The 17,580-nt window shown below is 37.6% G+C and overlaps 1 protein-coding gene across 1 annotated transcript in view; it reads right to left on the bottom strand.

Annotated features, from left to right (window-relative positions):
• The window catches only part of LOC133530814 (microtubule-associated serine/threonine-protein kinase 3), a 131,766-nt gene that overhangs the window by 59,386 nt on the left and 54,800 nt on the right, over positions 1-17,580 (bottom strand). Inside the window, exons 4-5 of the mRNA XM_061868887.1 lie at positions 14,037-14,170; positions 3,904-3,979 (exon numbers count right to left, since the gene is read on the bottom strand). Of these exons, the coding sequence (XP_061724871.1) occupies positions 3,904-3,979; positions 14,037-14,170 (210 nt within the window). The remainder of the gene's footprint in view (positions 1-3,903; positions 3,980-14,036; positions 14,171-17,580) is intronic.

Genomic DNA, 17,580 nt, shown 5'->3' with positions numbered 1-17,580 from the left:
GCTTCAATGCTTAACCTGTCATTCCGGCCTATTCGGCATTCAGCAACGATTGAAAGTTATGTAAAAATATTTTAAACGGCTTTGAAATTAATCAAATTTAATAATTTTAAACATAAACAAAAATATTAAATTATAAATGTCAGTATTTTAAAAATAAAACTCATTTATGCTACTTGGTTTGGTGACATAATTTAAAAGAAAAGCTATAACTCCCTAGGGAGTTATTTTAGATGACTCATAGAAAAAGTATTGTATACAATAGTGATACAATCAAGCTTTTCAATCTCGTAATCTTAAGCTTGCTCAGTTGCCTAAACACGGTACTCGACTGAAAAGCTCTCTATTATTCTCTTCCAATCCATTACTAACAATACAGTCACGCCTTAAAATAAAACCTTGTCGCTTTAAGAAAAGATCGCGATTTCATACTAATGATAGTAATGATTCAATCGGATGAAAGCGACACAGTTCTAAGTCAGACGCCAAATAAGGGAGATGGAACAAAAAGTAAAGGTTACCGTAATTTCCGCGAAGGAATATAAAAAAATCTACCAGACAAATCAAATGAACTTAACTTAAGACTGTTTTCTGTTTGAGTGGTTTTTCATTTGTTTAAGTCTCATAAGTATAATTCTCAGGAAGTGATTCAGTCTCACACATGATTAGCGTCCTAAAGACATGCTAACACACATGTTCATTGAGTCAGTGTGCTATAATGTGTGTCATAATTTAAGTGCATCTTATGTACAGTCACGTCTGAAAATATCGGTACGAAAAATGTGCCAAATATATGTATACAATACCTTAATATATGGGCAATAAAGTCGTGTATTCATATTATTGATACTTTTTTCGTATCGATATTTTCAGATGTGACCGTACGCGTAGAACTGAGAAAATTAGTGACGTTGCTTATAGATCTCAAATACAGTTTCAAGCGAAGTTATAAATTATGTTATAACAATAAAAATTAAAAAAAATATATAAAATAGAACATATAAAAAAAAAACAAAAGTTAGTCACCGGGCGAGATTCGAACCCGTAACACTCGTTTCTAGCAGTCCGCGTCTTAACCCGCTGGGCCAGACGGACAGTGGCCGGCAACATGAAATTAGCGACCATATTCTGCGTCGAAATAAAAACGCATAAAAACTCGAAAATACGCGTTTTCCCAAACATAAGACTAATCTAGATCGATTGTATACCCCCAAAAACCCCCATATACCAAATTTCAGCGAAATCGTTAGAGCCCTTTTCGAGATCACAGAAATATATACAAGAATTGCTCGTTTAAAGGTATAAGATATATTAATATGTATAAAATGTGTATTAGTATTTTACCGAACCTACTCGTTGGCAGTCAATAATTAGCGTGTCACTGAAAAGTACCCTAAGTATTAGCTAAAGTACAGAAGTCTGAAAACTAAATGATGGTGATAATGATAAAATAACGTTCTAATAAGTTAGGCTCATGCAAATAAACAATTGCACCTATTTTATTAACGTGACACTGATTTTTACTCCCTTTTTAGGGTTCCGTAGTCAACTAGGAACCCTTATAGTTTCGCCATGTCCGTCTGTCTGTCTGTCTGTCTGTCTGTCCGAGGCTTTGCTCCGTGGTCGTTAGTGCTAGAAAGCTGAAATTTGGCATGGATATATAAATCAATAAAGCCGACAAAGTCGTACAATAAAATCTAAAAATTTAATTTTTTTTAGGGTAACCTCCCCTACACGTAAAGTGGGGGTGAAATTTTTTTTCGCTTCAACCCTACAGTGTGGGGTATCGTTGGAAAGGTCTTTCAAAACTAATAGGGGTTTTCAAGAAACAATTTTTGATAAAGTGAATATATTCGGAGATAATCGCTCCGAAAGAAAAAAAAAATTGTGTCCCCCCTCTAACTTTTGAACCATAGGTCCAAAAAATATGAAAAAAATCGTGGAAGTAGAGCTTAAGAAAGACATTAAATGAAAACTATAGCGGACATGATCAGTTTAGCTGTTTTTTTAAAGTATAATTTTTCACAATCTAACCACGTATTCGCGTCTAACGACAATCCCAAAGTAAACAAGTAGTAAATGAAGACGCGATCTAACTTTTAAACTATTTCTATTATTATTTTTATTAAGAGGCTGTCAATACCTAAAGCGCGCACACTGTCTATTTCTATCGGAGTAAATAAGATAGCACTGTTGCATGTTACTGGGCCTGGGCAAGGGAATAATAAGAAAAATATTTAAATAAAAAAAAGTGGATTATTAGTGTAATATTTTACTCGACCACGGTTTAGATATAAATGTTTTGAAATTGTGATTTTAATTGCAGACCCATAAGTCAAAACAATAAAGACATAAAACCGTTTAAGTGTGATTTTAAGACCAATCTTTGCAATAATTTTCTATCGAGCCGATTTCATTCAATCATGTATCGAGTACAACCACGGTCTTTGAAATATAATTAATATGAACATATATTTTTCTTACTTGACTAAAACAAATAGTCTTTCTTAAAAAACTGTTTAAGTAACATCAATTTCAAGGACATTGGGCGTTGACAGCCTCTTAAATGCTTTGTATTACATTTTATCAGTCAAAACCTTTATGACAGAACTTATGACTACGATGGGACTGGCATAATCTTTAGATTAAAAGTCCCTAAATAATAATAAAAAAAAAAAAAATGACCTAACTTAGTATACCTACGGTTACGCTACGTAAAATTAAGTGTGTTTTTTCACCCTAGAACATTTAATACATTAAAGTTTACCAGCTTTTACTTTATACTTTCAAACAAGAAAGAAGTTTAGAACTATCCAACTATTAATAGAATTCTTTTTGCAGACCACTTAAACTGAAACTTAAGTGCTGCCGGCTGAAGGGTGTCTGTGTCTGGTTCTGGTATCGCTTTCAAAATGAGAGAATGCTCAGAACATTTGTTATACCTACTAATATGTTTTTAAGACGGTTTAAAAAAGCGGCCAAGTGCGAGTCGGACTCGCCCATGAAGGGTTCTGTACCATTTATGACGTATTTAAAAAAACTACTTACTAGATCCCATTCAAACCAATTTCCGGTGGAAGTTTGCATGGTAATGTATATCATATATTTTGGTTTAGATTTTTCATTCTGTTATTTTAGAAGATACAGGGGGGAGGGGACATTTTTCCACTTTGGAAGTGTCTCTCGCGCAAACTATTCAGTTTAGAAAAAAATGATATTAGAAACCTCAATATCATTTTTGAAGACCTATTCATAGATACCCCACACGTATGGGTTTGATGAAAAAAGATTTTTTGAGTTTCAGTTCTAAGTATGGGGAACCCCCAAAATTTATGGGTTTTTTTCTATTTTTGTGTAAAAATCTTAATGCGGTTCATAGAATACATCTACTTACCAAGTTTGAACAGTATAGCTCTTATAGTTTCGGAAAAAAGTGGCTGTGACATAATCGGACAGACAGACGGACATGACGAATCTATAAGGGTTTCGTTTTTTACGGCTACGGAACCCTATAAACGAAGAAAGAGAATTTAACGTATAAAATGAAGCAAAAGTAAGCAAGATGCCATCGCAAGCGCTGCACTAGCGTAAGCAGGTACCTATTGCTGAAGTATGAAGTACTTCTGATATATAAAATAATGCTTCCATAAATAAAATTCTAATCTCCTTATCTAATCACTATATAAGCAAGCATAATTTATATATTACCTACTTTTTGATTTCCTATAACGACTCATCCCGTTAAGACGCATAACGCAGTACGTGCGCATTGTAAGGTATGACCCCTCATAAGAGACTTCACACCATCTGCGTGGGATGTGCGTCTCGTTGCGCGCTGTAACCTATGAATACTCATAAGACGCGTCACACAGTGCGTGGCGAGTGCGTGGGTGTTGTAGTACTTACAGATAGACTGGAGCTGCCCGGAGTGGTCCCGTAGCCCGAGGACGGAAGCGACGCCACCGACCACCTGCGACCATCGCTGTGGAGGAAAACAAAACATGAGCAAAATGTTACTAAATTAGGAAGGGGCACTGACAACACAATAATGGGGGGGAGGGGGCAGCTGCCCCCAGTGCTGAGAATAAAATTTGTAACAATGTATGAGCCTTCCCCTCCCGTCCGCCATCGGCCATAGCAACTGCCCCCTCTAGCTTGTCAGCTGGCTACACCCTTGTCGCGCTGCGTGACGCGCACACTGAATTCAGCTCCTTTTTTAATAGTCCTAGTTTTTATTTATTAATAATGAAATAGGATAAAATAGGTGTTTCCAAATTGTCAAACGTAGATAATAAAGAGAGCGCCGTGAGGCAATCCTCCTCACCATGTTACCTATTATATTTCGAATAGCCTAGGTTAGAGCGCCAAGATTAAATTTTGCATGTGCGCCGCGGACTGAAAACGATTGGGAACCCCTGGCAAAAGTCTGTACATAATAGTGGGGTTTGTGCCTTAAATAATTGTGAAGTTTTAGAATTAAGGTACCGGTTCTTATCGTTTCTAATTAGGCGGGTCCACACAGAGCGAGCATACGCGCGAGGCAATTTCCTCACGCACAAACCGGCCAGTGTATACTAGGTCAGTAAATAAACGAGCCGTCTGTTTGATAACCTCTCCGTATCGGACTTGTTTTGAAAAAAACAACTTTTTTGCTGAATATTCCTCCGATAAGGGAAAAACGAGGAGTGGCCTGTCATTGCAATATTTTATCATCAATGACTAATATCACATTGTATTCAAGATAAAAATATGAGGCAAATAACTAAGCTAAAAACATGCTAAACATTTTTGTTTATAGTTTTTTCTATAACTCCCGAGGCAGATATAGCTTTTTTTTTAATTGTGCCACTAATTCATATGAGCCAAGTAGGCACACATGAGTTTTGCTTTTAATTATAATGACGTTAATATTTTTTTTTTTGTTTTTCTTATCTTTTCTCTCTTATTTAATTTGATTAATTTAATAGCCGTTTAAAATATTTTTACAGAATTTTCAATGGAGGCTAGGTCAAATGCCGGATAGGTCTGTGCCTTCCATGACTAATCTGTCAAAGAATACAATAAGGCGTACCAATGTTTGAAATGTCACCGTATTTAGGAATTAACTCGCTTAAAATTTAGTTTTTTCTTCGCAAATGTGATGAAAAGCATTGTGTGTAACTCCGGGGGTAAGAATATTGCAAAGTCGAGTCTTTAATGGACTCCAGCCTGCTGCTGTCGTGCATCTAAAGACCTCGTTTGCAAAATTTCACATACGGGGGTATGTGAAATTTTGTACTATAACGTTTTAAGAAATTTCCCACTAAGCGTTGTCTTTAACTGCTAATGGAGATGTAGTAATTGAAGCATTTTCGAATGCTTTAACAATGTTATAGACAAACCGAATACTTCGGCCAAATATCCAGCTCGGTAAAATTTGAACCGAACATTCGGCCGAATATAAGAGAGGTATGGGCATTGTGAATGTCATTTCGCTTTGTGTGGTAGGGCACAGCACAGCGAATCATTCCAGATCTAGATCAGAGCCCAACTGGGGAAGTACCTCTACCTTACAGAAATTCGCAGCCAAATAACACAAGACCCTACTCATAGTGTTGTGTTCCTGCCGGTGAGTAAGGTTGCCAGAGCTCAGCGAGTTGCAGGCATACATAGGCTACGGAGACTGCTTAGTCTGCTTACCATCAGGCGGGCCGTATGATTTGTTGCCACCGACGTAGTATAATAAAAAAAATAGTTGTCTATAAAGTCGGTTTACGGAAGATAATTTTGCGTGAAAAACGTCATAAAAAAACATTGATGAAAAATTGCATACTTTTATTTATGAATTGAATTGAATTATTATCACTGAATTATCATTATTTTGTATAATAAAAAATAAATAAATATTATAGGACATTATTACACAAATTGACTAAGTCCCACAGTAAGCTCAATAACCGGCCAAGAGCATATTCATATTCATATTCATATTCATATTATTTATTCACAATATTTATAATATTACATGTCATAATAAGAAATAATAATAATAATTCGTATATAAGTGTATATTCGTAAAAGATCAACAACTAATAACTAACTAAAGCTCAACATTCAAAAATTCGTCATAACTGTAGAATGTGTGTTCGAGAAGCCAAGCCCTCAGTCTAGCCTTAACCCTTTATAAGGCATAAGCATCTAGGGGTGATACAATAAAACTATTTATGTTTCTAGATTAGTTTTTTATTCTTTTTCACAAAATAAAAAAAAATATTTAAAAAAATAAAAAAAACACGGTGGTAACAATATTCCCTCTGCCTGCCTGACTCTGCACTGCTACAGTAGGTACAAAACCCTACTCCTGGTGAAATGGAGCGAAGCATGGTGTTATACACAACACAACTTACACCACTCCCCATTTTTGGCAAGATACTTTAGACCTCTTGTCTTGTCTCTGTTTCTTTCTCTCTCTCTCTCTTTCGAATAGGTACCTCGTCAGTAAAGATTTTTGAAACAAAGTTACAGGTCTTATTCGGCTGGTAAACATTGGTTGAGGCATCATTATTGGAACTAGGCGTTGGCCAATATGATGTTCACTTACTTTTTTCCAAGATTCTTACTTCATCGCCGTCTCAGTCTTCGGTTTCCTCATCATCTTAGACATTAACTGGAGATCTTCTCCTTGATTGAGAGGTCTGCTGAGTACCCGATGTACTAGATAAAACGTCAACTCTTGTTACTCCCGTAGGACGATCATAATGTGATGATTGGGATACTGGATTAGGTGGAAGCTGAATGGACGAAGCACTGCAAGGCTAGATTTCAAGTATTGAGCTGCTAGACGGTATTCGGTGTTGGTGCCATAGGCCCGTCATTTGACTCTTCATAGTTTTCAAGACTCCTTGCAAGTTTCGCGGTACTGTACTGAACCTCATCTTCATCCGATTCTAAATTATCATCGGACACTTCGGGATTGTCAACGAGGCCAAAAATATCTTCTATATTCATTAGTTATCTCTAAATTATTGAGTATTCTTTTGCTCCTTCTATTCATTCTGAGAATATTATGAAACACGCAAAAAATCATGCATGACATGCCCACTCCACGGGCAGAGGGAATATTTTTACCACCATCCGTAACGCTCACACCGGCAGAGGGAATATATTTACCACCACAAAAAAAGCAAATAAAAAAAAACTTTCTAATCCCAAATAAAAAATATGAGTGAATAATAGTAAAATACATATTAGAAAATAAACAAAATAGCAACATACCTTGAAACAGTCCCGGAAATTTGAGATGCATAAAGATTTATCAACTGGTGCCGAAATTCACTTGTTTTCAACTCGTTAACCGCCACAGACTAAAAAAAACATATAACGACCGTTCTAAAGTCGTATACCAATCATTTTAAGGGGATGTCCACAAATATTGTTGCCATAGATAAAAAACCGATCGGTGCAATAGTTTCAGAAAAAAACACTCAAACGTTTGGTGGGAAGAATATTCCCTGTGCCTTATAAAGGGTTAAAACATTGCAGCGACGGTGACGAGGTGACTGTCTCCGGTAACCTGTTGTAAACAGTTGGACCCATTATGTGGGTCACCTTATTAGACCTTGCAAGTCTACGTTTTACTGGGACAAGTTGTTTAGGATTACGCAGCGTGCGGGCAGAGTCAGCGCGTTTTTTATATAGAGTCAGGTTGGTATACACGTAAATAGCGACTTGTTGTATCACTATTGACGGCAAAGTCAATATACCTAGTTCGCTAAAATACGCTTTCGCGGAGGTATCCTGGCTAACCTGTGCCACGCACCGCACGGCTCTTTTTTGAAGACGGAAAACGCGCTGCCAGTCCGCGGCGCGCCCCCATATCTCCGCGCCATACTGCAGCACCGAATGAATTGTCGCAAAGTAGCAACTTCGTACGACATGCCGTGGTACGACCCGCGCCAGGCGACGAAGGGCAAAACATGCACCACCCAGTTTACCACACAACTGGTCGATATGGGTCATCCAGATTAACTTACGGTCTATTTGAAACCCTAAGAAAGTAGTGAACTCAACCTGCTCCACTTTGATGCCGTCAGCTTCGATCTGAAGTGCCCTTGGCGTCCGACCTCCAACGTGAAAGTGCAAAAAGTGCGTTTTGGAAAGGTTAAGCGCCAAACCATTCGACTTAAACCACTTAGATAGCTGATCCGCAGCATCATTGAGGCGTGTCTCCAAGCTGTCTATATTTGGTGCTGATATAATGCCAGCGACGTCATCCGCGTACATTAAAATGTCGGCGGATGTTATCGCTTCGGGAAGGTCGTTTAGTAATAATGAAAAAATAATATTAGACACTGACGAGCCTTGGGCGACACCCATGGATGTAGCCAACGGATCTGACCTGACTTGACCCCCGTCCCCTACCACGACTTGAGATCTGCCCCGGAGAATGTCAGTGAAGAGGCCGTGCGCATTGCCACATATACCATAGTGCAGTAGTTTTGCGCCAATTACGCCATGATCTGCCACGTCAAACGCCTTGGAAAGGTCACAGCAAAGCATTGCACCTGCTGTTTCCCCTCCAACGCGTCGAAGATTTTGCGCACAGCCTCGCGCGCTAAGTCGGTCGTACAGCGTCCTGATCTGTATGCGTATTGTCGATCGGATAATGCGTTTGTTGCATCGAGGAACGCTGTTAACCGAGAGCATAATCCGTTCTCCAACACTTTAGCGATGCAGGGTATAATAGAGACTGGCCTGTACCCATCAATATTCTCTCTTTTCCCTTTGCCCTTAAAGAGTGGAGAGATCTTACTAACCTTCAGAGGGTTGGGGTAGGATCCTTCTTTAAGGCATGTGTTGTACAAATGCGTTAGGGCGGGTGTGACGGTATGAACAATAGAAAGTAATAAATCCATCGATATGTCGTAAATATCTTTCGTAGACTTGTGTGGAATACGCGTTGCGATTATATTGTGAACCTCTTTGACGGTGAAAGGGGTGAGCCTAATCGAGCGGTCCGCAGGTGCGCGCGCTGCGCTCAGCTGGTTGCGCACGCGGTCAAGGTCGGCGCGAGGTCATGTCGGGCCACGCTCAGTGTAGGGTTCCGTAGTTACTCTTCCGTCACAATAAGCTAAACTGGAGCTTAAAGTATAGTAAATTGTTAACCAAGGGACGAAACGGTACCTTTCACCCGAGTTAAACAAATAGGCAAATTTGCATAATCAGTACCTAATTAAAGTAAGTCTTTTTACTATGAAGGGAAAACTTTTTGCGATAACTCAAAAACAGCTAAACTGATCATGTCCGCTATAGTTTTCATTTAATGTCTTTCTTAAGCTCTACTTCCACGATTTTTTTCATATTTTTTTGACCTATGGTTCAAAAGTTAGAGGGGGGGGGACACATTTTTTTTTTCGTTCGGAGCGATTATCTCCGAATATATTCACTTTATCAAAAAATGTTTCTTGAAAACCCCTATTAGTTTTGAAAGACCTTTCCAACGATATCCCACACTCTAGGATTGAAGCGAAAAATAAATTTCACCCCCACTTTACGTGTAGGGGAGGTACCCTAAAAAAAATTAACTTTTTAGATTTTATTGTACGACTTTGTCGGCTTTATTGATTTATATATACATGCCAAATTTCAGCTTTCTAGCACTAACGACCACGAAGCAAAGCCTCGGACAGACAGACAGACGGACAGACAGACAGACAGACAGACGGACATGGCGAAACTATAAGGGTTCCTAGTTGACTACGGAACCCTAAAAAGGCTTGTGTTGAGGGTACTTAAACAACGATATATATAATATGTATATAAATATTTATAAATACTTAAATACATAGAAAACACCCATGACTCAGGAACAAATATCCATCACACGAATAAATGCCCTTACCAGGATTTGAACCCGGGACCATCGGCTTCGTAGGCAGGGTCACTAGGTCACTACCCACTAGGTCAAACTGGTCGTCGAGATAATACAAAGTAGGAGTTACCATGGAGATCTGTCCACAACGTGACACTTTTTCGTGCATGCTACCGGTGTTCATCAATTTATAAGACGTTATCACGTCAAAAATATTCTCATTCGGCAAACTCCATAATGGGCTCATACAAAAGATGAAAGTAATGTTTATGAAATATCTCCAATACTTACATATCCTTATTCCTAGCATGGATAGACATGTGAATGTAGAACAATAGCGTTATAAATATATTTGCACAGCTTTACAGTTAAAAACATTATGGTTATGATTATGACTCAACGAAACGCTTAATGAATGAGCTGCGAATTGCATTTGGTATGCCGTATAAAGTGATGGTGCTTGACTTTATTTTTATCAATTAATCAAAAATAATATCTCAACATGTTTCTAGCTTAATAATACATGAAATAACTTTACTATTTGATGCTTGAAACAAATATTATCGAGGCCGACAAAACGTCCCACTTTGTCGCTTGCCGTAAGGACGAGATTTGCTTATATCTTTATACGAATAAAGCGTGACGTTTTGCCATACAAGCGATAAAGTGGAACGTTTTGCCGGCCGCGGTCACAAATATGAATAGGTGCTTTAAATAGTAGATTGTGTCACAAGGGAACAAAATGACATATTTACGGCGAGGGCGTACATTTAATCCAGAACGAAGCGAAGGGTTCTGTAATAGAATCCTGAGAATAGCGAGCGATTATATAACAGAATCCTGAGCGTAGTGACGGATTAATTGTTTAAGCCCGAAGTGGAAATAATTATGATTCCATGTGACACATCCTGCTTTTCACATAATCTATAAGGAAATGATTATTTCAAAACATTATTTTAGGCAATAGCATGTAAAAAAAACTGAAAAAATAACTTTGATCCATCCTAGCAGGGAAGTAAAAGCCCTTTTCTGAATAGGTGATGTGAAAAAGTATTGTTACATCATTATATTTGCCATTTAAGAAAATTAAATCGAAATGGGGAATACGTTTCTGCAATTTTAATAAGTTATATTTTATAAATAATAACTAAAGGTCTAGTATTAATGGCGGTCTCTTCTATACCACAGGATAGTAAATACTAGTAACATTTAAAATATAATGTATGAAGTATTTTATATGACAATTTACGCATGCGCTTTTAGAACAAAATTTGTCATTTCGCCGTAAGTCGTAATAGGTAATCGTATGTAAACTATGTAAGTTTTGTATTGTATGTACCCCTAACTCGTTCAACAAGGGCGCTCTTTATTTTTGAAGGATTGACCATGCTAATCCCAAACCCTTATATACAATCCCTATAAACATTTCAATAGCGTGATGTAGAAATCGCCGCTCCCGGTACACCGCCATCTCGCGTAATATTTGGTAAAAATGTTTATATTAAAATACATAACGGAAGTACGGATGCGAACAAGTTTATTCTAAGGATATGGGTTAATACTCGAAATTATGAACAAAAGGTGCAGACTAATATGTATGTATGTGAATGTACCTGTATTCTACACGGATAATGGATTACACATGGTGTATCAAAAGGAACCCGAAAGATTTTAATAACGCATTTCTGAAGCCAAAAGAAGCTAAAAATGTTATATGAATTTAGGTAGATTTCCCAAAAAAATATTTTTATTTGTTGTTTTTTTTCTAAATGTATGGTATTACTAGTAAACCTGACACTTAAAATGAATGTTTCCTTTTTTTTCGTAAAACTTAGTTTATGCAAAGTGTTATTTGTCAGTTTTTTACATCTATCTTCCTATAGTAACAACATCGCCATCAATAAGGCGTTTAGCACTAAGAAACAATAAAAATAAGTTTTTTTTTTTTCAATTGGCATGAACTCTGAAACCAGGCGAATTCCAGAAAAGCTTACAGAACATTTTAGTCTTTAAATATGATCAGGAATACACTACAATCTTTCGGGTTCCTCATGAAACACCGTGTGGAATGACCGTTTAAATTGATCTTGGTAATATATATATATATTGTTGTTAGCTTTCTAGCTGGCCCGCAACGGCTTAGCCTTTGTCTATTACCTAAAACCGCGCGTGCCACTACCTGCAAAAAAAGGGTCGTATAATTCTAATTGGCACCTGAGCGCGGGCTAGTCCAACGCTCAAAAAACCAGTGTAGGTGCGTTCTCCGATAACGCGCCTTTGTTGCGCATATCGAGGACACATTTTAGACTGGTTCGGTAGCGTTCGACTCGCCGGCACTCAGTATCCGTATAGGGACCACACATGAAATCACAAATTATTTTTCCATTTGTTCATTTTGAATCTTATTTCAGTTACCATAGGAGTCCTAATTAAATAACCGCCCCTTTTTTTGCAGGTAAGTGGCACGCACGGTTTTAGTTAACAATAGATAAAGCATAAGCCGTTGGGGGCCAGCTACAAAGCTAACAACTATACTTTTAAACTAAGTATATGTATATGAAATGACATGATACTACTCTACCTTTACCTGTCTCTAGCAATGACATCAGTCATCTTTTGATGTTCGTCATAATATACTAGAAAATGTCTATAGGATTAAGGTAAATATATATAACATTGGTAAATAGCTGTTAATAATATTAATAAGAGGGATATAGAGAAGTATATGTCTAGGGAAGATCTGATGCTAGGATGCTACTAACATGAGTATAGATAAATATATATTATATAGGTACTTATATATTACCTATTAAGTGGATTAAATCTAGGTTTGTTGAAGATCCTCTAGACGTTAAGCGAGATTTAATGTTATTACACATTACCAATATTATCGTCATCTTTAGAAAACCAGATAAACCAGCAGCCAAGTTGCCCACAAACATGTGAACACGCTTCTATGGTCAAGGCGTTAAGAGTGCATGTTCAGATATTTTTGAGCACCTCGGCCGCTCCGATATATCTGATGGCGACTGTACACGAGGATAACATATATATTCATTTGTTTCCTTCTTTATAGAAGTGCTCCTAGAAGCAAATTTCTCATTATTTACGAACTTCCAATAGTTCCAATAAAAAGTGAAGCGAAACGAAATAAGAAAATTATTTTTTATGAGGTCTCTAACGACACATTTATCAATAATATAAGCATAATTTATAAGCTTAAGCATAATTTTCGAATACTAGTGACATAAGGTAGGAATAGTCATATCATATCGTGTCAAAAACCTCAATTTAATTTGACACGATCTAACAGATTTTTCCATATATGTATAAAAATCAAAAGCAATCAAATCTTCCACCAGATGCACACTAATTGCATAACCAATCATATCGCGTTACATTATTTACGAACGGATTTAATAACCCGATATAATTTGATTATTTTGATATGTTCTCGGTCAAAATCTGTTTGATATTATTTCACTGTTGCATTTTTGTATATGGAAATTGAACTACCTTATGGTAATTACGTAGGTATACCTAATAATAACTAGGGTATGCGCCTGCGCAATTTTACCAACTGCACAGGTAAAAAGGAGCATATGTGGCATTCGACTGTGCAGAGTCCTAACCTTTATCTGCGCAGTTAACTGTACAGGCAAAACTCCGCAGGCCTACCCTAGTGTGTATGGCCAGCTATAGTAATAATCTACGTCACGGCCTTATAGCAAAAACGTTGGCACAGAAGCATTGATAAAGAGTATAGTACAGACTATATACCAAAGAGAATTTGAAATAGAGGTGTATTGTCAAAGAAAACTTTGTAGCCACGGAAATTTACTGCCATCTTTCGACACATGATTAAAACTTTTAGAATGCCATTTGACTTTGATCCTTATTATTTCACTGATATGTGTTAAACTTGTTAGAAATTAAAAGGTAACGATCGACTTTTGACGGTAATTACAGCTACTCACAGATCCTTGCCGCGCTTCACGCTCGACGAGAGGGTCAGCGCGGGCCATCGGGAGAGGCCCGGGACCAGGGGCCTGGACACACGATACTCACAGCTCCTTGCCGAGCTTAACACTGGACGAGAGCAGGGCGTGGTGCAGCGAGTGCGGGGGCCAGCGCGGACCCTCAGCCGGAGAGAGGCCCGGGGCCTGGAGCCTGGACACACGATACTCACAGCTCCTTGCCACGCTTCACGCTGGACGAGAGCAGGGCGTGGTGCAGCGGGTGCGGGGGGTGCGGGGGCCAGCGCGGGCCCTCGGCCGGGGAGAGGGGCCCGGTGCCTGGGGAGCTGCAGCGCCCTGAGCCGACCTGAAGACAAGTTGATTAATAAAAATAAGGTTTATATATAAATACCTATTGCAGAAGTCCTTTACTTTGTGATAACAAGTTTTTCGTAAATATAACAAGCGGATCCACAGATAACAAGATGCTTCGAGAGGAAATTTTCGCGCCAAGCTGCCCGGTCTGTGTAATAGACGTACTTAGGGAACCGTACGTCGCCCTACCCAAACGGACGAGGCACGTTGTGTGGACCCCTATTAGCAAATTATATTGCTGTCCGACACTGTTTTCGAATTGATCTTTAACTTTGTAAAACCTGACATGAATATTGTTATCACTTTATACTGTATATACCTATACCGGTATATTAAAATAACTGTTACAGTTACTGCAACTGCAATATTATCTTGCCTGACGAAACGCGGAAAACCTACAGTAGGTATAAACGCCGTACCAAATTGGATGGGAAGCGCGCAAAAATATTTATTTATTTAAACTTGCACATAAAATTATAAGTACAAATAGCGGACTTAATGCCATAAGGCATTCTCTACCATGACACAATCTTACACATGTATCTATCTTACTTTGTACAGCCTTATGAGCGTGTCATATGTTTTTGCGCGTTTCGTCATGCAAGATAATATTGCACTTGAATATATAATCAACGACTTGTGATAAGTGTGGTGTATTCGATTGTGTGCAAAATTTTTGTAAAAATGTGCAAAAACTTTTAGCTACTTAGGATCGTATTAAAGACCCAAGATCAACGCGCTCAATAAAGATGAAAGACCTTCAAGACGAGCATAAGGAAGTTTTTTATATCGTGCTGTGAATACAGATTAAGATTATACACTACACAGTAATAGATCAATGACCAGGAAAGGATTAGAGGGAAACTGGTTATGATAGCTATGGGATGCGATGTTTTAGTTATTTATATTTATGTAAGACAAAAGAGTAGAGACAATAACGAATGAACTTATCGAACGAGCGAGCAAAGTGAAGTGAAGTTAAATGCAACTTGGAACACGACTGGCAAGGGGCACGGCATTTCAATGTTTTTTTAAGCTGAACTATCAGAGGATAGGACTTAAGTAAATTTGTTCTAATTTACTTGAAATTGGGTAAACGTGTAGTTGAGGACATTGTATTTTAGTCATTAAATTATGAGCAGGCTCGATCAAGGGGATATGGAGCTAGAAGAGCCTTAAAGGCAAAATAGTGACTTGCTATTCTGGTCATCTTATTTGCAAAAAGAATGGTCGAGTATGGTATCAAATGAAAGTGCTCGGTTTTCACATTTATAATATTGTTTTTTAATTTACGATTTTAAAAGAATTAGCATAATAAAAACGAAATAAAATAAAAATAATATAGGTATTTGACATTTGTCAAGAAAGATACAGATACAGTTAATTTTAATGTCTATGGTGACTTAAATCTATCAGATAAGGGCTCCACAGACCTTGCAATAAATCGCACGCGGTTTTCGATCCATTACCGACTGAGTAGATGCAACAAATGCAATTGATCTATCTTTTTGGCTAACCGCGAGTTCTCGTTTCGGGGCGAACTACCAGTTCATTAACTTTTATTCGTATTATTGAAGTTGATGAATAAAGACAGACAAACTGAACCCACAAACGCAACATATGTAATGCGTTCAGAAATCTGATCCCTGCAACTTGTATGCTTGGAAATATACTTGTCATACGCTATGCAACGCATGACCAGTACGTTTCCATATTGTCATAATTACATGGCGTTCGTGGGCTCAATTTGACCTGCCTTTATTTGAACGAAGTCACTGGACATTATCTTCTCCGACCACGGCATAGCCAAAACAATGTATAGCCAAAAGATATACAGAAGCCAATAAGAAAACACGAACTGATTGTGTTATCATAATCAAGTAGGTTATTTGTATGATTAATATGATTATTTATATGAGGTCGGACCCACACCTACTGGTTTGAGACAAATAAAATGCTATACTGTAAGACAACTGATAATGGAATTTTAAAAACATGGTTATTCGTTTAGCATTCGACATATATACGGTATATGGCAGATTAAACGATTAAATTTTGTAGACAAACAATACTATTGATTTTACATTTTTACTATTCTTATTCTTGAAATTTTAGAGAATTCTTGTAGTCCTTTAAGCCCACGAATCGAGTGTGGATCGTTTCAAACTAGGCTCCGAACCGGTTTATAAAATACCGGTAAATACCGGTTTATTTCGGTTTTCCTCTGAAGATTTATAAGAACGCGAACGTTTAAACTTTTTATTTATTTATTAGGCGAGCGACGTGAATAACATAGACTCCGACATAGAAAGAAACCGGTTTTTTTTGCTCTAAACCGGTTAATTTGACTAGAACTGTTCTCATAAAAACCGGTTTAAATTAAAAGGTTTTGCGCCAAGTACATGATAACGGTTTCCAAGACTTGGTTTCATATCGATAAAAAGCTCTATCTTGCGATTAGATATCTTGTTTGATACATAACACGATATAACATCCTAAGTCACAGTCATGTATGCAGTTTGGAATCTGGACCCTTCGTTTATTCCATTATAGCAGGGGTTCCCAATCTTTTTCAACATGCGGCGCAGTTACATGTTTAGTATTTTGCAACGGCGCCCTTGTAAATTTAAAATCAGGTTCGAAAAAGAGTGACACGACGCTATATTATTTACCGATGCGAGCGCTCAAATAGGTACCCGCGAATATTTGTGGTTTCGGATAATGATAGAACTCACGGCGCCCCTCTTTACTTTCTACGGCGCACCAGGGCGCCGCGGCGCACACTTTGGGAACCCCTGCATTATAGTTCAAAATTTGAAAAAAAGATTTGATTTTGTCCTTTTAAAAGGACATCAAGATTTAAGAGGATAAATATTAAATACCCTTTTGTTTGAAAACAACACATACTTAACAGTTAATATACTTTACTTTTCATTTCAGCTCACACCACATTAGCACTTGTTTTGTCCAAATTATAATACATATAGTGTACACTCAAACATAATAACATAACTCTAAGCCATTTAGTTTCCGACTAACAGCGAGTAAGGGATAATATATCAAGGGTCTGCCTGAAAACCAGCGTTGTAGTAAATACACTGCAACACTATGCTGAGGCAAGCTCCTTTTTAAACTCATGAATATTTCTCCCTTATATATACAACTCAATTTCTTAGTTTTTAAGTCTAAATTTAAGGTTTATTTGTATTAAATGTCACTGTCTGTTAACTCTGCCATTTCATGTGATGTTGAATAAAAAAAATTCTATGTCTATGTCTAACATTTTTGGATGCATGTCATGTCTATTATGCAAATTTAGCTCGTCTAGACTGTCTGTGCCCTGCAGTTATGTTAGGCTATCTAGAATATTCTAGGCTCAAGATACATGAGCACAATGTAAAC

The sequence above is a fragment of the Cydia pomonella genome, chromosome 23 (genome assembly GCF_033807575.1).
Source record: "Cydia pomonella isolate Wapato2018A chromosome 23, ilCydPomo1, whole genome shotgun sequence".
NCBI lineage: Eukaryota > Metazoa > Arthropoda > Insecta > Lepidoptera > Tortricidae > Cydia > Cydia pomonella.
The sequence above is the reverse complement of the archived record's forward strand: the minus strand, read 5'-3'. Positions and strand labels throughout refer to the sequence as shown.